We start from the raw sequence: 23,502 nt of genomic DNA, 5'->3' as shown, positions 1-23,502 counted from the left end.
TTATATGTTATCTTCAGTGGCCCTGGTTCTCATGCTCTCTCTACTGGCATATCGTTGCGTCTTCTAAAGAACTGAGTTTACCCCCTCACCCAGTAGTTTTTTTAAAAACACATTTTTATACCCTAAATCTGCATATTGCAGGTCTTTTGGGTGTTTTTTTTCGGGGGTGGGGGGTCTTAAATGTTGAATATATTATCAATTAGACATTTATTAACATGACACGACCACAATCAGCTCTCGAATATTAGAACGGTTCGGTCATTTAATGATTTAATTTGAAAATGGAGAAGCGAAGCTAAGACTCGAATAACCAGTGCGGTGGTTACGGTCAATGCACACATCTCGTCAAAACTACAACCATTGATAACTTCGCTCAAAATAACGTTATTTGAATAAAATTTTCATTATATTCATATTGCATTATCTATTTTTGAAATATTATCTAAATCTTACATAATGCCCCCTTAACAAAAAAAAAAATAAAAAAATAAATTTAAATAATCTATTTATAAAAATGATAACATTACAACAAAGGGGCGCAATGTGGAACTGATCCTCTGAAGGAAAGGACGTAATTTACAAGTCCACGCTTATTTTTCTAAACTCGAATCACAGATTGAAAGTAATAGCATCCTGGGGCACTATTATCGTTTTACCTAAGAATATATATATATTTTCATTACTGAAAATGACTATTAGCCAGGGTTATTAGGTACATTTCACAGCTGATGTATCAGACATTGATCATCATTTACACTACAGTGTGTGTATGTATAAAATAAGGGTGGTACCGGAATCTGTTTTTTATTTTCTTGACTAATGTTTAATGATATCATTTTAGCTTAATCATTACTGCCATAGAGAATACAAATTAAAGAGGCAACCGAACAGTCAAAACATATTGTATTAATAGCAGATAACCCAGTCTTCAACAGAGATGTTCGTGCAACCTTTTACTGGACATGGCTATTAGGCAATTTAACCAATCTAAGCCAAATAATATGTTTTTTAGGTACTTAACGCTAAAAGATTCGCCTTTAAAGTCATAGTATATTTTGTAACTCCCAGGCCGAAGCCCGTCGATTTTCATCATTCCACTACCTTCTTTACCGGAGTATCCCCCTTTGTTTTCCATAAGCTTTTTGAAAGCCATGTATTTTGTTTAGATTGGTGTGAACATTGTGGTCATGAAAGGGCGAACTCTATCGATTAGACGATCTTCCGTGCCCTCTTTCCGAAATCATTTTGAAGGTGATAAAAGCTACAGTTTTTAAGTGATTTGGTGTGGAGCATTAAAACTGTCAGAGGATGAAACCTATTGTAAAATTAGAAGTCTACCTGTTTAACGTTTATGTTAAAACCGGTCAACCGGTTTGTTGAAAAAGACTGAAACTTTCCCATGGTGCACAATAACCATCAATAAGCACTACAGGAAAGGGTGAAGTGATAGCATCCTTGTAATAAAGGAAACCACACCATTGTCCGGGGGGGGGGGGGGGGTGACGTCCATTCAACACAAACCAAATCATTTTGGAACTAATGGTATAGTATTATAGGGTCATTTTGAAAGGGATATTTAAAAACCAATGTTCGGGTGTATAAGGGAAACAAATAACAATGTAAAGCAAATCAAATATCTTACCAAAATACATTGGAACAGTTGTGACGTAAGTTGCTGATACCACCGGATACGTACAGATGGCCATTTAAAGCACATGTGGCATGATCAGCTCGTGGTCGTGGTATTGGAGCTTGGTCCATCCAAATATTTTTCTTGGGATCATATCTTTCTACAGATTCTGTGACTCTTCCTCTTAAACTTTCTCCCCCTAAGAATACAAGTGAATACAATATATCTAATGAGTTTTTTCTTGGTATAATTTTAATAAGCATAGGTTTTGTATTGATTCTGTGTGAAAGTTGAAATCCTGAACTGGCATAGATGGATTAGTTCATGAACATTATTTTCATGGGTCATAGCAAGAGTTAACAGGAATATTTTATTACGAAAAGCTAAAAAAGCAATCTTGATCCGTCCTTTGTCTAAATTCTCAGTGTAAAATCCAGGTATGGGGCCACACATTTTGTGAATTCACGTACACTGTAAAAAGTAATTATGTAAAAAAAAAAAAAAAAATAGAAAAAATTATTGCAGCAGATTTACCAGATTCTTTTTCTGTAAATTTTATTCTGTTTTTTTTAAAAGACAATTTCTGTTAAGTCACAGTAGCATTTTTCTGTAGAATTACAGGAAAAAATCTGATAAATCTGCTGCCAGAAGATTTCCTGTTTTTTAATACAATTATTTTGGTTAAATATAAAACAAAATCATCTGTGAAAAATAATTTATTTCTGTAAATGTAAATTTTCAGTCGTGAATTTACAAAAATATTAAAAATGAACAGAAATTAAGAGCAAGAAATTTTACATGGCTTTAAATTTTGTGATTTCTGAAGGCTAGTTTTACTACTTATCTTCTTCTTGCAATTTGTTTTATCTTCAATACAAACCTGAAACAAAATAATGAAACACATACAGAAACATGAAAAAGTGTTAACTTTCCTGCATATGTCACGGAGTATCCTATCAGCGATATCTTGCCAAAGCAGCGGAGATAACTGTGTAGGACTTACGGTTCTTTAACATGTACTGTCAATAGCAAACAGGGCCCCGGTTGTTAGTTCAAACTGAACTAATTCCAACCTGCACCACTGAAAGGAAGGACAAGTTGCAAAACAAGCATGGGTAGCTTTCTTGGCTAATGGTTAATAAGCCAGCATCATATTCACACATTAATATTGTTTACATGGTAAATTTCAAATATTTCTACAATGCAACATACATTTACATGGACCCTATTGTATTGAACATAGATTCCAAACATAACAAAGCAGAAAACTAAACAGACGGTACTGAGGCTGTGTCGTTAAATCCAATAACATACTCAGTAGATTTACCTTCACACTTACATATTATTAGGGAGACTTACCTTCACATCTTATTGTTGATTTTCATCTGTTCTTTTTTCTGCATCAACAGCGCCCATTCGAACATTCACCGCCATAAGTAAAATCTGCGACGCGTATGCGTTAACTGAAGCCAACAGTATAACGTTGTGAATTAACAGAACAGTGCCGTTAATACACAAGTTATTCTGGAATATTACAGGTCTTTTGATTACTAATACAATTTATATTGTTAATAAACAGTTTCTATCAGTTAATACACAAAAATATCGACGTTTCTGTACATAGACAAAAATGCAACTAAAACAACAGATTGTATAGTAAAATACGAGTTATTTATCTCAAATCACAGATATGTCTGTGATAATACGAATATTGTCCTTCATAACAAAAAAATGGGGATGAAAAAAACCCAACATATTTTTTACAGTGTATATATTGCTGTTAATGTGAACATATTTGGTTTCCTTGTCTTTTGCTTCAATGTTACCTTCACCTAAAGTGACTTAATGTTGATAACAGAGTCTATATCAGCTATACTTGTCCAAAGCATTAGACTAAAAGATAAATAAAGCCTCTCACTTCCGGGATTGCGATTTCTAAACAATATTATTTGATTAACTATTGGTTACAATTCATGGCCATAAACTCAGTGGTTACAATTCATGACCATAGACTCAATGGTTATAATTCATGACCATAGACTCAGTGGTTGCAATTCGTGATCATAGACTCAGTGGTTACAATTAATGACCGTAGACCCAGTGGTTGCAATTCATGACCATTGACTCAGTGGTTACAATTCATGATCCTATACCCAAGTAATTAAAACTTCAAAATCATAGATTCTGTGGTTACAATTCATTATCATAGACTCAATGGTTACAACTCATAATCATAGACTCAATGGTTACAACTCATAATCACAGACTCGGTGGTTACAATCCATGATCATAGAGTCAGGGTAGACATGGAGGTAATTCATAATCATAGACACAGTTGTTACAATTCATGGCCATAGGCTCGGTGGTTACAATACATGATCACAGACTAGGTGGTTACAATTCATAATCATACTCAGTGGTTACAATTCATAATGATAGATTCAGTGGTTACAATTCATAATGATAGATTCAGTGGTTACAATTCATAATGATATATTTAGTGGTTACAATTCATAATGATAGACTCAGTGGTTACAATTCATTACCATAGACGCAGTGATGAGGGGGGGGGGGGGGGTGGTGGTTAGAGCGTGCGCGTTGCATCATAAGGTATGTCATTGAGTCAACTGGCGTGGTTTAGATTCCCCGGTTGTACGTGGCAGGAGTAGGGTTGCCTGTTCAACCTCGTGGGTTTTCTCCGGGTACTCCGGTTTCCTCCCACTCCCACTGCATTGATGATATTGATTCCTAGTTTTAAGGAAATTGCATTTCCAATTGTTTTATCAAGGGTAAATCTGATCGGATGTAATAAATCTATAAAGATTAATACGCTATTTTAACTCTAGAACGTTAAGTAATTCCTATTGATTCAATCATTATACATAATTTAACACGTCAATGTTTTTACGCTATTGGTGTAATAATAAATACATAAAATTGATTAAGACGCTTTATTCATTCATATAGTTGAAATGAGGCGTAAATAATAAGGCAGTATCTTATTGAACTATTTAATAACTGACCAAATCCCTAAGGCTAATCTCAAACGAAATGTATTCCGCTACAAATTGGCGAAGCGAGTGAAGCGAGGGGATTTTTTTATGTCATAGCAGCTGGATATTTCATCTTTTCGCGCTTTTTATATAAATAATCAGAACAGATTACAAGATGTCTGACTGATTTAAAAAGAAATTATTTAATGAAATTTCTTGAAAACCTATGTCGAGTTTCAAAGATCTTTCAACTGACTTCACTACAAAAATTTTAAACTGGCGCTCCGTTTTGGGTCAGAAAGTTACTAATTTATATCAAGTTTTAGTTTTGAAATAATATAGACATGCTGCTACTTTAATTCATCAAACTGAATAATACACACTGACATAAATAAATAAAATATAATTTTGTCTTTGAATAAAGGCTATGCCATAACAAATATTTTGTATTGGATAAAGTTAGTTTGAGATAAGTCATAAAGGTGAAAAATGGTTAGTCATCAAGCATATAACGTAATAAAAAAAGTATTATCTGACAGCTAGATGTGAAGTAAAGAGAAATGAGGAGAGTTGCCATACTGCCATGTCATACACCATCTTGTCATATACATGTAACATATGCCATACTGTCATAACTAACGTTATACTTGATTAACTCTAAAATACACACATGTAGTGGCCTAAATATTGATTTTACATTTTTTGATTCTTCATCCAATTATTCCTGCCCAATCATTTTTTTTTCATACAGTTTTGACGAGTAATCCATATTTGTCGTGACGTGAATAATGTGTATGTTTGAAGAGAAATCAATGAATACAAAAATAATCTCTAAATAAATTCTACTGAAGTGGCTAATTTAGATTTCATAAAGCTCTTTTGTAAAAGAAAGAAAGATTGCTCATAAAAAAATCGCCATATTCAAACACTCTATTCATCTGCCGCAAAAATTCAATCCTAAGACATTTTCTCCAGGTCTGATCGTTATAAGTCAAATCTTAAAAAAAAGTAGAATCGTCTTAGAATTAAGGTAAACATCTTTTGCTTGAGATCCAGATGGATGTGAAATTATTGAAAACAAAATTATCCCCAAGAGAGACAGCAATCCTATATAGAGCATGTATTACTATCACCGATAAAAACCTATACTACGCCCAGTCTGATCGAGCGCGTAAACAATGTCATATTTTAACTAATGTCAAATTAGATTAGATGTTAGTTCAGTGTATAAAATGTATAATCTATTAAAACTATTAATAGTCTATAGCACTACATCTATAAACACAACAGCCTTGTAAATTTCATTCTCATTACAAAATCAATAAAATATGTCCCTTCGTGCTGTATTTCATTACATACATTCATTTGAATATCCATTAAAATATATTAAAAAAGACCAATATCATTCAGGAAGATGGACATGATTGACGGGAATGGATTAGCAAGAAACAATATAGACAGCATGATATAATTCCCATTCAGAAGATGGCGAGTCAGACAAGTCAACGAATGTTTTAAGAACCTTGTAAAAATACGACTAGTAGTCTATCTTCGGAGATACAAATTATATCAAACCAACAGATGTCACTTCTACGATACAGATAATGAATTAACAAACTGCAAATAAAATAAAACCAAGTACGAACAATCCAAACCATTAGACGAAATTCAACGGTATAGGCAAAATAACAGTAATTTTCTAAATTTGATGTCACTTCTGACACTCTAAATAAATATTACCTTGATTCAGAATGTTTTAGAGCCTTATTATTTGATAGATTTAGAGACGTTAATGACGATATTATATGTTTGGTTATTTATATGCCAATACACACTATTGCACTATTATTCCTACCTTTCACGATGGGCTTATTACGTAATCACTTTAGATTTTTATACTTGACTATGAACATCTGTCGAGACAGGGTCAACTGTTATTAGAACTTATATTTGTCTGTTGGGGGTGGGGGGACTACAACCACTGATTCATTTGATCATACGACGTCAAGATTTTTATACTTGACTATGAACATCTGTCGAGACAGGGTCAACTGTTATTAGAACTTATATTTGTCTGTTGGGGAGGGGGGGGGGGGACTACAACCGCTGATTCATTTGATCATACGACGTCAAGAGCACTGGATATACGATGGGGCTAATTATAGTGCCCCCCCCCCCCCACACACACACCTAATAAACACCCATCCCTCAATTACCGGAAGCAACGTAATTAAGTATATTAACAGGTCACAGAACACCAATTATTCCCCTAATGTTAATTCGCGTCTCTTCTGTCGGGTCTAACTTTTACCCATATCTTCGTTTGGTTGAACGTTGTGATGCAACCTCTTGCTCAAAAGCATGTATGAGGTTTAACATGGAAATCTAGAGATACACAAACTGGAAGTAGCATACTACTAAATACGCAACTGTCCATCATACATTTCAACGTAACCAACCACTTAACTCTGTTATCCTTCCGCCTCAAAATCATGAACATTCACCCAAAAATGGCAGAACATGTAAATTCCACCACTTTTCTTCGATTCTACACCAAATGACCAAGTGAAAGGTGGAAAAGGGAGAGAAAGATTATTAATATCTTTGCTCTACACGCAGGAATTAATAGCGTCTGCTGCCCGCCATAGATTCTATTGGGCAATAAAATGTAAAGGCATCGGTCCAGCTATAGACGAAACGCATGCTGAAGTAAAAGTTGTAAGTGGTCGTTACTCATATACATGTAAATGAACAGTTAAATCCCTAAACCGATTCACGTCACTCTGCTCACTGCTAAGGAAATCCAGTGGTCATTTCCACACACCTCAACATTTGAAGCTGAAACTTTCAGACATGTTGGTTGGGCTATTTGTTCACATTTTCGAATTGAATCAATGGTTATCCTGTGAAATCTGGGACTTTAATAGGAAAATGAAAATTAAGTGCATTAGTTAGTGGGCTTTACAGGGTTAAAGTAACTGTCATGTCCGTGCAACGGTAATATTAGGTGCCTGAAGATTGTGATTTTATTATTGAATAAAAAACATATATCATTTTTATAATATCGATTTTATTACCTACAATATAGATAAATCCATCCAAGACGGTGGCTGTGAAGCGACATCTGGGAGTCTTTATTGGAGACTGGTCTGCCCACTTGTTGGTCATAGGGTTGAATTTTCGGACACTGGTCAAATAGTCACCGGTTGTCCAGTCCTTTCCACCAATAACATACAAACAATTGTTCACCACAGCAGTTTTATATCCACTTATATTTCCCAAACGTTTAAATATTATCGTGTTCATTTTAGGTAAAATTAAACTGGGTGCAGAAGGATCAATCATAAAATAGTTCACTCTCGGACTTCCAGATCCTTTATCAAACAGTAAGAGATATGTCTGGAGGTTATCTGGAGGTCTTTCTGGTGTCGGCACCATTATTTGTGTGTATGTATGATTCATTGGTAATTTGTAATTACCAACTAAACTTTAAAATCGTGGTTCACACTTTCTGTTACATGGTGGTATTATATGAACATGGAAAAGAAGACATCTCATTGTTGTTGACATGTAGCTTTAAGGTTTTTGTTCTCTCCCATGAGTTAGATATTTCATATTCGTTTCTCTTTTTACAAAACACCCATTAAATGGAACACGCTTGATGCCAGCAACTAACCAAATGCAACACAACAATCGACACACTGAAATGTAAAAAATATTATATCAGAGCAATGTTTTATAGATCTCTTTGATTTCGGCAGAGAAAACGTGTCATTTTAATTAAATTTAAAATGTTAGGTCCGTGTAGAGCCAATGTTGAGATGTATGTAACTAATTTTGGTAGTTAACGGTTAGTTCCTTTAGGGACGGTCTCTGATCGACCGTTCTTATCCGTCCCTACATAACTGCAATATGAAAATACCGCTTTTCCCCACCTCTGTTCTAAGGCTATTTTTGAATCCTTACTGACTATTTCTCACTGCGATTCTTCTATGTTCGCCACATCTGACACAAATTTAAATAATTTAACATTATTTACTAGTAAAATTTGCAAAACATAAACAAAATAATTTTGAATTGATCAGCCTTTACGAGGCTTAAACATGCGCAGACCGCATGTTTTTTTTTTTAATCGCAAAATTCTAGTTAAAAATAGTGTTGAATTATTTCAATTTGTGTCTTCTTTGTTCGCCACACTATTTTCAACTAGAATTTTGCAATTAAAAACATAAACAAAATACGTTTGAACTGATCATTCATTATAAGACTGAAACATGCGCAGGCCGCATGTATTTTTAATGCAAAATTCTAGTTGAAATGTGTTGCATTATTTAAATTTGTGTCAGATAATGGTGAGAGGGGTGTAGAGGGCGGTACGACCCCGGGCATCCATTTCAGGGGGCATCTGAAATCATGAGTTTTACCTTTGTTGTACACGCTGTCCTACATAGTCCGAGTAAAAGGTACATTTCATCTGTTTTTACATACTTAAAAGGTCTTTGTTGTGCACTTGGCCCTTTACTTGAGTTTTTAGGGGATGCAAAGAGTTGACCCCGAGAATCAACAAACCCCTGAAGACCCCCGCTATGGCCAAAGTTACTTCGACAATACTGGTGGGTCTTGCCACTAACAACATGAGTACAATTACGATCACGACCAACCAGTTCTATAAGCTAGCAGTTTTAACCGGTTTCCGATCGTTTTGTCGTGTCGTAGGCCGAAATAATGCCCTTTTTATGAAGTACATATTTTCAATCCAATTCACTTATTACGTGAATCTATTTATTAAATACTAATTGGGTCATTTTTGACAAACAGGGAGTGTTTTACGGATGGGACAAAAATAATCCCAGATTCCCCATATCTCGCTTATTTCTCAACGGCTCTGCATCGGGTTTTCATTTTTGGATTCTTTGTACGAATACTACGTATACGGGCTCTGTCTGACGGTTTTTTGAAATTCGGAAGTTCACTCGATTAGATTTAGAATCAAAGATTTGCGAAAGTTTTCTTCGTCATTTTTTCGACATTCAAGATGGCGTATCTCCGTCACTTTCTGGGGTATCAAGTTGATACTTAGTAGGAATAAGGAACACATCGATGACTTCCGGAAACTTTCGGAAATTACCGAGGCCTTCTGATTTTTTCCGAACATTAATAGTTCTCTCCATTTTAAAAATAGACCAAAAATGGCATATGGTGGTGTTAGCCCAAGATATTATCTTTCATTTTCAGAGACCACAACATTTTCAACCGTTTGGCCGCCATATTGGATTTTACAAAAAATCTTCAAATCGATATTCAGCGCCATTTTGATTCCGATTTCCGAAAACCTTTTTTTTTATTTTGAACCTACTCCAAATGGCTACAATTCTTAGGGAGTCGATTTTTGAATTTTGATTTAGTTTACTACCGGTTTCAATTTGAATTTTCTTCGACTTTTCAACTTCTATCTGGTGACCTGACCGTTTAATGGCCCTTGACGTTTTCATATATGATGACCCTCATGTTTAGTAACAATTAATATCAAAATGTTTGCTCTTGAAGAATAACTTCTGGTCTTATTAAGAGTTCAAAATGAAAGGTTTTCCCACTTTAATAGGTATTGGATCTTACTATACTCAATAATGCATGGTGTAACTTGATTGTTGACGTGAAAAGGCGTGACCTGACGTGCCAAGACTCTTTGGAGTTCTAGTTGTTAATTTTGTTTCTTAGGTACATTACAATATAAGTAATTACATGTGGAATACGCTACCAAAAACAATCACAGAAAGTTCAACTTAAATCGTTAAAAGCACACCTGTTTAAATATTAATATAAGTGACAGGTTGACACATAAAAAGAGTTATAGAGCCAAAACATAGCTAGTTCTATGTGTCAACAAAATACATGTGATTGGAAATTTACCTATTGTATCATTTGGTTGTAGGGGACCAACCATATCAGTAATTGCACAAGTTCAGGGTCATGAATACACTAGTTTTGTGCATGTTGTTCGTAGGTCCTATAAAAGAAATCATGGCAAACATTTAAGCCAGATTTCATTGGATTCCGGAGAGATTACCATCTGAGTTCCTAGACAGCAGCTTGATTCCAGAAGGGAAAAGATGTAGCAATTTCTATCAGTAGACTCGCCCACCGAGTCTGGTTGGCTAGTGTTTGAGAATGACTTTAATATTGTAATCTTTACTGTGCTTGTATTCATGTATCCGGCTATGATATATAAAATGTAAAAACAAACTATTGCATTGTTATTCCTTGAAAGACATACGTCTTAAGAAAACAGTAAGAAATAAATACACAACGTGAAGGGGGAGCACAGACGACGGGTGAAAATACGAGACGATCACAGGGCTACTACGATATGTAGTAAGAAAAAATGCATGGGTCGTACGTGGGATATGGCGACCGGGTTTGACAACGTCCGCTCTCCACGTCTGACAGAAGGCCCGTGGTCCTACAAGAGACAAATGTTTTAGCGAATCAATCATTTAGCTACGAGAACCTACCACAAGACAAACATACCAGGTGTTCCGGATAAAACTAACGTACTCCTGCATAACTCTTTTAACAACATCACAAGTTATGGGACCCAAAATGGTCAGAGTTTGACCCAGTACAACCCGTGCAATTCTACAAAATGATTAAGCACACGTAAATGAACCCCTGACAGTCCAGGAAAATGTCCCTCGGACAGACTGTATGGTGTATGCCCGTCTTCATTATCAATAGTCCAACCGGTACAGAACAGTAGGGCGTTGAAACCGTGTCTGCTTAAATAATTCAAAATTGGACTTGGCAATAACGGAAGCGTTGTTGGTTAGGTTTATTTTTAGGCAGGTTTATTGTTTATCTTAGGTACTAAATTATTATCATATGACATGGATAATACTTACAATAAACACACACAACTATAAATATTTGTATAATAAACAGTTTAAAATTACATATAATCTATGTATTTTATGTACGTATCTATATGTCATTGTGTATTGTATGGCTGGTTATTTTGCATTCTCGAAAGTCCATCATCTCTTGCTATATGAATGACTGGGTTCCATATATTTCCACTCGACACAAACTAGGTCATTTCGGGACTAATATATGGTTCAATTTAATTTCAATAATTCACTTGTGCGTAGGGGTTTTTAGCTGTTGGACGAAAAACCGGGTGTCTAGAGAAAAACCCGCGCAGTTGGAGAGGCGAAACTACTACTTGTCACGTACAAGTGGAGAATCGAAACCATTCGGTCACCCAACCCCCCATAAATGAAAGTATAACCATGTTGTTAAAATACACATTTGACAAGTTGGTTGGTTTTAAAGACAAAACTATTTCTCGGTCAAGTAGTCTCTTTTGACATCTGGGAATGGAACGACAACACGTACGTATTATTACTGTAGTAGTTATAATAGGGTACACATCCGCATCCCCTAACAACAACGAGAAATGGACTAAGTAGGTAAATTGCAAGATTCAAGTTTCTTAGACTAACTCACAGACATTTTCTACCACCGTAGATTGCTGGAAGTAGGGTATATACTATCGTCCAGTCATCTCGTGTACAGATTAGTACAATTAAATAGAATAATGTTGACGTAAAACGGTGCTCATACGAAACACTTACCCTGCCACGGATTAATTTACGCTTTTATGCGTACGCCAACGACCGAGTGCCTTTCTTTGTCAGACCTTTTTTCCCGCACCGCTGACACGGGGAAACAAGACGTAGGCCCATAGTCACTAAGCCCGGGTCGACTCTACGTCATTATAGAACATTCAAGCACTGGGCCACACGTGTCTGCTGAACTTAAGAGACCATAAAGTGTACGGGCACATCTCAGCACTATATGGACAGAGATATGTCTCAGATTTTGCACACAATCCAATGAGTCTATGAATATTTTGTTGTCACTTATCAGCCTTTAAACATACATTATGCAAGAGCTAAATCTGCCTATTGCAGGTCTTTATTTAGGCTTCAGATGTTATAGAAATTATTAATTAGACCTTTATTTACACGACAAGCTCAAAATCAACTCTGTAGACCCACGGATGGCATGGATACAGTTTGGATTTAAACAGTCGTAAATTTAAAATTAAATCAACGTTTACCGTTAGTCGCTGATGTCACTACCGGAAACTGGTGATAAAAGGCCTGCCAAGCGAGGCTATCATAGCCATTGAGCATGTTACTTGATTATTGAGAATATGTCGGTGGAGTTATCGTCTGTCAATCAAACGATCGCCAGTTCTCATAGACGGTGCAGACACAATTGATGCCTATTACTAGTCCACACTTTCAACAGTGACAATTCCGTTCAGAACAAATTAATCTGACTGAAATTTTCAAGAATTATTATAGCAAGAATAACCAACTCTTTATAAAACTCTTAACTAATGTATCTTTAATAATACTGATTGATTAAGCTCCGATTCTTACAATATTCTTCACTATGTAAACAAACCTTATTTTGCTAGCCAACTAATTTAAGACTTAAACTTACCAAATATTGTATTTGTTGAGGTTTGGAAGATTCATTTAGTTTAAAGATGTTCTTAATATAATGTGTTTAACCTCATGCTAAAATATCGTTATTTTAACACCTAACAAGTAGTTGTAAAATACAAATCTTATGGTCTATCACTCAGACTCTCGGATATACATGTCGTTTGCATTAAGACCCTACACCAGGACAATGAACCTGTCCCAATTTTTGGAAAGATGAATTGTCTATGACATTTTGATGTGGTTTCCATGATTTGGTTTTAGGATGCATGATACAATCTGTATAAAACCTACATGTAGTCTATTAAAGAAAAAAACAGTCAACGGGTCACTCAATCTAAATAATTGTATATTATCTAGTTGTTTCTAGTCAAATCAGCATGAACACCATATTTGCTATGTTATATAACCAATACACCTCAAGGTCAAATCTTGTTATTCTCCGAGAACAAAATCGATTGTGTACAACAAAATAGGTCATATAGATGTAATCCCTTATTGCGAGTATGTTTCAATATTCGTTTTAATATTATGCACATGAAATAACCATGATTAGTACTGTAAAAATTTAATACATCGGGGCACATATATGTATTACAGGCCTCGCTGACCTACCTTGATAGGTGAAAACACAATATGACCTACTTATCAGCCAATCGTCTTCAACCAAAACAATACTAATGTATATATTTAGAAACATTACATCACCCACGCGCGGTCTGGATATATCTAGATATTTCCACTTTCAAATGTCATAGAAAATGTCATTGCACCTTAACACTATTCAAAAAAATATATTTAATAATAAAAAGAAGTTTAATCCAGCTTACTTAAAGAGCGTTAGTGATGCACTTATTTACAATTACAACTAGCTGTCTACAGTAAACACATATATATTATTTATTACATTACGTTATCCATTATTTGGTGACAGGGGATTTTTTGCATGGATATTGCATGCTACCCATTATAGATATATTAATGAAATTAAAGCATTAATTAATTCAGTTACTGTATAACAATATGGTTGTTTCGAGTTGATAGACCTTCTAAAATATTCAGTGTATAAGAAATGGTAACTGCAAGTCAGTCGATATTTACGAATACAGTTACTAACCATTTTAATTATGTAAGTTTGATCACAATGTGCAGTAAACACACTGCTGTCTGGAAAAGTTGGAAAGTAATTTTCCGAATGCTTTCCTTTTGAGACCAAAAATCCCAGCCTCCAGCTAATAGCCTATCCCTGACATCCCTTTATCTGTTTTGAAATCGAAAATAATATTTTGAAGATTGAATAAGAACTTCAAGCACGCTGGACCCTATATAACCATAGCATTCAAACTAGAATATCCGATGGATAAATTCCGCAAATTAGCCATTTGCATCACCACACGAGATAAAAGTTTATAATGGGAAGTGGTACCAGGTGTTTGGGACATGTATATCCAGCTTTCTTATTGATATAAACAAACAAAAGTTGGTAGCACATCCACAGGTAAACGTGAGTGTTCATCTATTTCTTCGCGTTAAAATGTTGATTTAATGAATGTGTTTGTGTCCCTGGCATTCGTTTGGAAAGAAGTCTGCGTATTCTTCAATGATAAATATATTAGAATATAGACCTGTCTGTGGGAACATTGCAACATGATGCGAATCTCCGCCATATAACCTAATGTCATTATTGTCGAGTAATTATTCGTACGGTTAAGAAGGATAAATAGCGTCCGATCACATTCGTCGATTTTAAACCACAATGTAATAACAAATAGAATTGTTGTGGTGAAACGTGATGTCTAGCTAAATTACTTTACGGTATTATGCCACACGTAAATTAAACATGGTTTAAAAGGAGGAAGGAGTAGTTAGTTCTATAAATAGATTATAAAAGACATTACGTCATTTGTTGGCTGTCTAGATAAACAGGGAAGATGTTCTGGAACAAAAAAACATACGCTTACTCGAAACTTTTTCACCGGACTTTTTGGGGAAAAAGACCTATATAACAGTAAAGAATAATAATAAATGATGACGATGATTAAAACAACAACAATATGCTTAACGTCGTGTTATTTTGAAACACCTAATACCACTTGTCATTGGGTTTAACATATTGGTATCTTAAATTCTGGGATACTAGGGTTAGTAGTGACGATTGTGCACATGGCAGGGTATGCTTTCCTTGCGCATTTTGAATGTGTGATTGTGCAATTAAATTTGTATATTGTGTGATACAAATTAGACTCTGTGATGTTTGCGAGTTCTACCAGACTACCGTACCGTAAGTTAGTAGAACTGTTCAGCAAGACCAACAGCGAAGATGCACAAATCAAATCTTGTATCATAATATTTTTAAAATGTCTCTAATAGAAAGTTCGAGAGAAAACAAACGGTGAACAATAATCAATCGAACACCAAAAAATATAAATGTCACTCTCTCTGAACAACTTTCATTATAATGTTGTTAACAGTGATTAACCTCTAGTCAAAGGTCATAGTGTTATATACTGCGCATCTATGCAAATACAGTGAGTGAGGCGGTGGATTGCTAACCTGGGAACCCCGGGTTCGATCACGGTGTTGGCTGATCAAGTCCCGGGGGGGGGGGGGAAGGGGGGTCCTGTTGCCAGTGATGCAAAACCGGGGGCCTGGGAAGGTACAGTGTATACATATGCGTGCACATAAAATAACCCTAGATATTTGGAATTCGAAATAAAGAGTAGACCGTAGCGCGGCTGTCGGAGCAAATTATCCCTAAAAGCACACTGCATGACGATTCTCCTCTTCATTAGCGCAGTTGGGGCAAAAAAGTCTGCTGACCTCAGAATGCGTACATGTTTCTGATACCACCTCAGCTCGCATCAACAACCACCACCTAGCTATCCATCTTCCTCCATTCTAACCCTCAGCAACGTTAATATGCGTTATACCCGTTGGTTTGTAATTATAATAAAATAACTAGAACTGCGAAGCAGTAATGACGGGTTTCACCGGTGCCACGTTACCCTTGAACTTATGTCACTTCCGGTACCAATGAAACCGTTAAACAGGTTTCCACATAAGCATTGCACACATGAAATAAAATGGACGCAGAAACAACCAAATCCAGCAATCAATTCATTTGCTACATGTCAGTGATCCTGTCAAAATTACATTACTTCCGGTGATAATGAAAATGTTAAATTGGTTTATGAAATCAGAACGTACTAAACTAAGGCATACATGTACATAATGACTGACGGGTATCAACACCATCAGATAATAACTTTAAGATACCAGACCATAGCCTACAAATGGTGCTGAAGGTTTTTATAAATCTTTCCAACAAATATGGTAAATATCAGCCATTTAAATTGGAGGAAAGAAAAACAAACACAATTTGCAAGAGATGGATAGAGAAGAAAGTTAAACAAGAAAGTTTTTTCATACAATAATATAATTCAGGAAGTAACAATCTGATATGAGCTAATTACCACAGGAACCAACATCTTTTGGTAATCAATTCATTTTATACATTTAGTGATCCTGACGAAATTACATTATATGCAGTGATAATGATAAAGATAAATTAGTTTTTTAAAATCAGAAATGGCAAAGACCCAAAACCTTGAAAAGTGACTTGTAGAAAATCGTCTATTTCTCTACAACCGTACAAGTTAGAAACCATTTTGCGGTATCTGTATGATCATATGTGTTCAATATATTTGTTGAGCGGAATCAAAAATCATAATTGTAAAAACATTACAAATCAGACTCATTTGACCAAAATATCTGTTTTGAAGGCTACAAATACAGTTTTTGCCAAATTGACGTTACTTCCGGTGATAATGAAAATCTGAAATTACTTGTATGAAATCATAATTGGTAAAAGGTATCAAACAGTGAAAATTTTATGAAAATCGAATAATAATTGACAGTTGTATGGTCCAAAAACCTTGAAAAGTGACCTGTTCAAAATCGTCTATTTCTCCGCAACTGACCAAGTTAGAAAGGAATTTGTGATATCTATATGATCGTATGGGTTCATTCTATTAGTTGATTGGAATCAAATATCAAAATTTTAAACGAATAACAAATACAACTCATTTGAATAAATTATTTGTTTCGAAGGCTATAAATACGGTTTTTGCCCAAATTACGTAATTTCCGGTGATATTGGTAATGTTGAATTGGTTTGACCTAGTTAAAATTGACATTACGCACCAAATGGTGTAACTTTTATGAAAATCCAGTAATGATTGACTCTTTTACAGGCAAACTAGCGTAAAAAGTGACTCATGCAAAATTGCCCATTTCTCGGCAACTGCTCATATTACAAACTATTTTTCACATACATTCTCTTCGTATGGGTTATTTCTACAAGTTTATGAACGTATCAAAGAAATATTTTAATATATGAAGGCGCTGGATGGGTTGTAAATAGCTTATTTTTACCCCTTTTTTTACCTTTTAATCGAAATGGCCCGAAAACGAAATCGAAATTAAAAAAACTGAGTCCGAGATTTTGTGCACCTTAACAGTGCGCATCTTTTGGATAATATCAGATTTGTAAAAAATAATATTTGCTTTCAAAAAGTGGTACCGAACTGTCAATATTGTAGTTTTTGCTAAATTTACGCAGTGTGAAACCCTAAATATATTGGTTTACATCATGGTAAGTTCTGTCTTTATCCCCGCCCCACCGCCTGGTATGGGTCTATATTATATATATCATATATCATTGATATATGTAGGACGTATATAATCGTTCATCAATAAATAATACACCAGTCGTGACATAATAAACTACGATTATATGAGTAATACCGCTATTTATAGAAACTTAGACAATTTTAGATTTACAATCCTCTAGAGAAATTATGGTGCCTTTGTTTGTTTTAGACTATGTATGTTAATTCAGTTACTTATGCTGTTATAGTGTTTGTTTACAACAAGATATGTGTATTTTCGTGTATAATGTGTAATATAATAAAATCACACTCTTTATAGAAATACATATGCACGATCCAGTAGCGGATCCAGAAACTGTGAATGGAGGGGTGAGGGGCAAATCTAGGGCGTTTCCGTAGTCAGTGGTGCATTTAGTCGTTCGGAGTGGGGTTGGGTTGGCACGGAAAGTTAGTAATTGACGAAGTGTAGGCGGAAACGTCGCTGCCTGGTCCAAACTTCTATAGCACACTACATTATGCCGGTTTTCAGTAGTCCAACTGTGAAGAAAAGTAAAAGCTAAACCTAATTTTATTTACAGAAACCTAAATATAATGCAGCTGGGTAAAATGCTACAGTGATCGCGCCAAATCAAGCGGCGCAATAATCGACATGTGAAGTTCCAGGGAGAATAAAATCAATAGTATACTTTGCTTAAACATTTGAACTTGTTTAATGTGTCGAAATGGTGTTTTTGAAAACAGAAATAACCATTCGTCATTAATTAGCTTTTAATCATATTAATCATTTAATATACATATTAATCATTTAATATACATATTAATCTAGACATACTAAAACAATTTGTATACATGAAAATCTCTAGAATACGTAGCGATCTAATATAATAAATTCTTTTTACACATGCTGGGTTTTGGGGTGTTTTTTGTTAGTTTTTTTTCTAAATGTGGGAAATAGGAAATGGAATGAAATGAAATGGGATTTAACGTCCTACTGTTCGTGGGAGATACAGTAAGTTGTAAAATAGATATAATATAGTATAGTTTTCCATAGAGTGGAGATTGAACATGACATTATTAATTTAACATAGTTTACCAGTAGGTTATTATAGTAAATTACTACTTATCAGTCTTTAACAGTATCGAATCAATGCAATAAGTGTCGTATCGTAATCGCTATCAAAACTATTCCCAAAAAGATCAAATTAATTAGTAGAAATTACGATACATAAATGATTAGTGAACAATAGATAATGAATAAATGAAACTGGTTTGTATGACTTCATAAATATCAAATACCATAACTACAAAACTTCAAATAGAAATCAAGCCATATAATAGTTACGATATTCACAAGCACTCGTGAATCACTTATCATAAATTTATTACGCGTAATTACTGAAAGTATATTTTAAAGGACCACGTGACGATAGGTCTTTAATAGATAGATAACCGGATATAATTTTCCATTTGATGCGCTACACTATTTAAAGGTCCCATCAATGCGAATTGCACATACTACTATAAACCTGTATAGGTAATAATTAATAATAGTATAAAATGTATGATTGAAGATGGATATCAGTCATTATTGGTTACTATGTTCTTGAATTAAATACGTTATTAATACAAAGAAAAAATAACCCGTGTTCGTTAAAAAAATGATCATTACACTTGGACAGTTCTAGGAATAAAATAGTAAAGGATAAGCTATAATTATAAGAATTTTGGGCAATCTCTCTCTCTCTCTTTCTCTCTCTCTCTCTCTCTCTCTTAAATTGTTCCTTACACTTGATCAGTTCCAGGAATAGAATGGTTAGGGATTAAATCTTCTCCTGTTCATTTTATTTTTAACGCGGCGTGTGTCATTACAATTGTTCAGCTATGGACATTATACCTGTAATTAGCAATAAGTGTACTAGTAATCACTTTATGTGTACACGTAGGTGTTACGTGAGTCATCTACGTATTTTATATATTCACGATTTTCACACCATATAAAGAGAATGTTTAATATTGCTAATTGATATAAATAACGAATTCTCACTATTGACCTACGTTTTGTTCAAAACTATTTAATATGTGGTTACCTTCTGTTGTGGATATTGTATTCACATAGATCTGTCCACTAATTGCATAATAAAGTTAACTATATTTATGGGCGTTTATATATATTAGACTATAACTTACAGTCACCCATTAGAAATGTAAATTCGGTCTGTTTACATCACATTTATATATGAAAGTAAAATTTCTTTTTCAGAAAGAATTATATCATAATTTCGAAACCATGCGAAAAATATGAAAGTAGTTTCCATACACTGACTTCCAATACAAGTCAATCTGATACCAATATCGCACTTATTTTATTAATAATTGAATTACTAATTTTAAAAGCCGCATATTCAACTGTTTAATTGGTCATATTTGCGACAATTTAGCATCTCAAGGTGTCATCCCAATACGTTGTCATGGTAAACAAAACATCAATTTTACTCATTGAATTATTTAGTAGCCTAATGATTGCAGACTAACTTTGATGACACCTACTTATTAATAAAACTTACATCAGAATATCAACGTTCACAATTTGTCATTAAGAATACAAGATATTAATGAAAATTCTGAAACACACAATGAATAACAACGGTTGCTATGCGAAAATCAGAGGTATGACTAGAAATGTGTCAACGAACATCGTTAACGATACTAATATAAAATTATTAATGTTTTCCGAGAAATGAATCATTAATCGAAATATTTCTTGTTAAGGATAGTTCAAACGATATTAAGGAGTCTATGATCAGATCGTGACTCCATCTGACCACTCAAACATTTGACACTGTGTAGCCTCACACCTTCTTACGCCTCCCAACATATGTAAAGGCAACCAAAATAGTAAATCCTTGCGAAATCCTGTAATTGGGAGAGGAGGCAATAAATAAAGAAACACACATTACTGGCCAACTTTATCTTTTAATGAAAGTAGGATTTCTTTGATTACCAAGACACATCATTTGAAAGTAATTTGCAGTTTTATTTCATTATTTTAGAAACTTGCGTAAAACTTTAGAATAAGTAGTATTTCTATAATACCCACTTGTGATTACTTGTTATTTACTTTGTTAAAGAAATACATTGAGATTTACTTTTATATTTAAAAAAAACACACATTGAGATTTTCTACTGTTATTTAAGAAACATAATTGAGATTTGGATCGTTGGATGACGACGTACTTTTAATAAAAAAAATAATATATCTTATTATATTAATCATATCGGTGATTTTATGTGTGGGTTTTTTTTCTCTACGATCGAGATTAATAAGGATCGGTTTAAAAAGTTTAAATAACTAAACAATATTGATAGGACTCTCAGATTTATTTATAATTATTCACTCTTGTGTAATTCTTGAGAAATATTAACGGCAATTATAGTTGTTGGTTTTTTTTGGCGAGATCTGTAAGCTATAGTATCTTATTTCAGTATTCTCAGCAGTTGACGTCCCGTCCCTTCTTCTATCTGCATATTATGAGTAAATTAGATATCGTATAGAGATGGAGGTTGTCTCGTTCAAACCTGACTCATCCTATATCCTTTACCTCTTATATAAATAATAATCACATTGTGAGAAAATGAGAACTTAGCGGTATATGCCTTTTATTGTGTGTTCTATACGTGCTGTAATAACAAATAATTCACTTATTCACATATAATTACAGGTACGTGTGTGTAGGTATATTGACAAAATTAGTAATGAGTTAACTGTTTTTATTATAAACACTACTTACATTAACACACTAGGCTATTTGTTTTAATTTGTGCTAATTTCAAACGGTTTCGAAGAAAAATCCCTACACACACAAAACAAAAAGTGCTGTTGTTATACTCCAAAAGGAAGACTCTGTGTATATATAAACAAAAACAAACTTATATTCTTCCATTGTATAAGTTTTATTTAGATGATCAATATATGATATCTACGTTGAACAATGATCCAATAATAAAGATGATAGTAAGTAAAATAGAGATGCATACTATTTTTACCAAACTGAAAGCTTTGGGAATGTTTTACGTATGTTGTCAATAGACTAAGTTTGGTTTTAACAAAGATAACCTATGTTAAACTGGTTCTTATTTAAACCAATTTGCTTTCTGTTCTTGGTTAAACCAAGTTATTTAATTGAACAAAGTTACATTTTGTTCTTAGTTAATCAAGGTTACATTTTAATCTTTATTAAACAACAAAGTCACACTTGGTTTAACAAGGTTAATTTTTCTACAAGGACATTTTTTGTTTAAATAAATAAAGCTATATTTTGTTCCACATTACTGCAATTTTTTCCACAAATTATGTACGTTTTGTTCCACAAAGATACGTTTTATTTAAATAAACATAGTTAAATTTTTGTTGTACAATGATGAGTTTTGTTCAACAATACGCTTCCTTTTGTTAAAGTTATTTTTATTTCAACACACTTTTTGTACAATAACGGTATTTCTATCCAATAAGATTAGAGTTTTTTTCTTCAATCAAATAGTTCGATAATACATATTTTTGTTCAATACATTTTGCATTTTCTCAGGGTTATTTTGTTCAGTATAAGTTTAATCCTTGAGTGGCATTAAGCGATAAAAAAGGAACACAATTTATATACGGAAAACAAGCACTGACACATATAGCACGACGTTTTAACAACTGATCTTTTATCGTTATCAAAGGAAAAAAGTGCATGATAACGACATTGCTCTTTTCAAATATGTAAATTATTTTCTGGCGTATTTATATTTATTTACTCTGAAAAACAATCAATGTTGGATGGTACTAAAATCTATTACCATGATAACGAAGAGGCGGCGTGTTGTTGTCCACCATTACGTTTATAAATTTCGATATTTTGTTTAATAGAAAATAAAAGAAAAAAAAAAGCAATAAACAGTAAATCTTAATCACCTCATTAAATACATACCGTACTTTACAAAAAATATATATTTTTGTGGAAGTCAGTTTTCGAGTGCAATAGCCATGGGTTAACACATTATTAAGAAAATGTCAACTATACTGGGTTCAATCCCTAAGGTATCATATGTAATTTGGATACCTCTGGTCATATCGGCAACTTTATGACATCAGCCTTTTTGAGGTTTCTATAGCACCAAAGCCAGGAACCGTTCTAAAAATAGAACACACGAAACAATGTACGCAAGTCTGTGACCGATCATTTAAAAAAACATTTATTTATCATCCTTTAAAATGGAATCCTGAAAACCAGTAATAGTCACGAGTTCATTGTCTCATATCATACTATCCTGTAACACTTATTTCATGTCGACGTCAGTAAATCAAATGCCTTATGGGAGAATTTATGTATTTATAGCAATTCGACGACAAAACTCGGACTTGAATACATGAAATTGAGTATTCATGTATAATAGTGATTTATTGTATCAAAAGGCATTGCCATGTCGAAATAATATCAAGTATTAGGAATGTCAACAACCGGTTTACATTTTGATAATACTGTAAACAATAACAGAATCATGAGAAATGTGTGACGTAATCCCCAATGACAAGTAAAGATTTCCCACGCTGTTTCCTGTTTAGTGAAATTCCTCGCAAGTCTGTGTTGGTTGGTGGAACCCCGAAAACTGTTGCACATCCTTGACATGCTATTTAAGCTCTTTTGTACAAGTTTGCA

At 34.0% G+C, this 23,502-nt stretch overlaps 1 protein-coding gene across 1 annotated transcript in view; it reads right to left on the bottom strand.

The window, feature by feature from the left end:
* Positions 1-13,809, bottom strand: part of LOC126821259 (kelch-like protein diablo) — a 35,705-nt gene extending 21,896 nt beyond the window's left edge. The window contains exons 1-3 of the mRNA XM_050549653.1: positions 13,135-13,809; positions 7,701-8,324; positions 1,643-1,829 (exon numbers count right to left, since the gene is read on the bottom strand). Of these exons, the coding sequence (XP_050405610.1) occupies positions 1,643-1,829; positions 7,701-8,085 (572 nt within the window). The 5' untranslated portion in view covers positions 8,086-8,324; positions 13,135-13,809. The remainder of the gene's footprint in view (positions 1-1,642; positions 1,830-7,700; positions 8,325-13,134) is intronic.
* Between the last annotated feature and the right edge of the window lie 9,693 nt (positions 13,810-23,502).

Source organism: Patella vulgata, chromosome 5, assembly GCF_932274485.2.
Source record: "Patella vulgata chromosome 5, xgPatVulg1.2, whole genome shotgun sequence".
Taxonomy (NCBI): domain Eukaryota; kingdom Metazoa; phylum Mollusca; class Gastropoda; family Patellidae; genus Patella; species Patella vulgata.
This window is presented reverse-complemented; position numbering and strand designations above follow the sequence as displayed.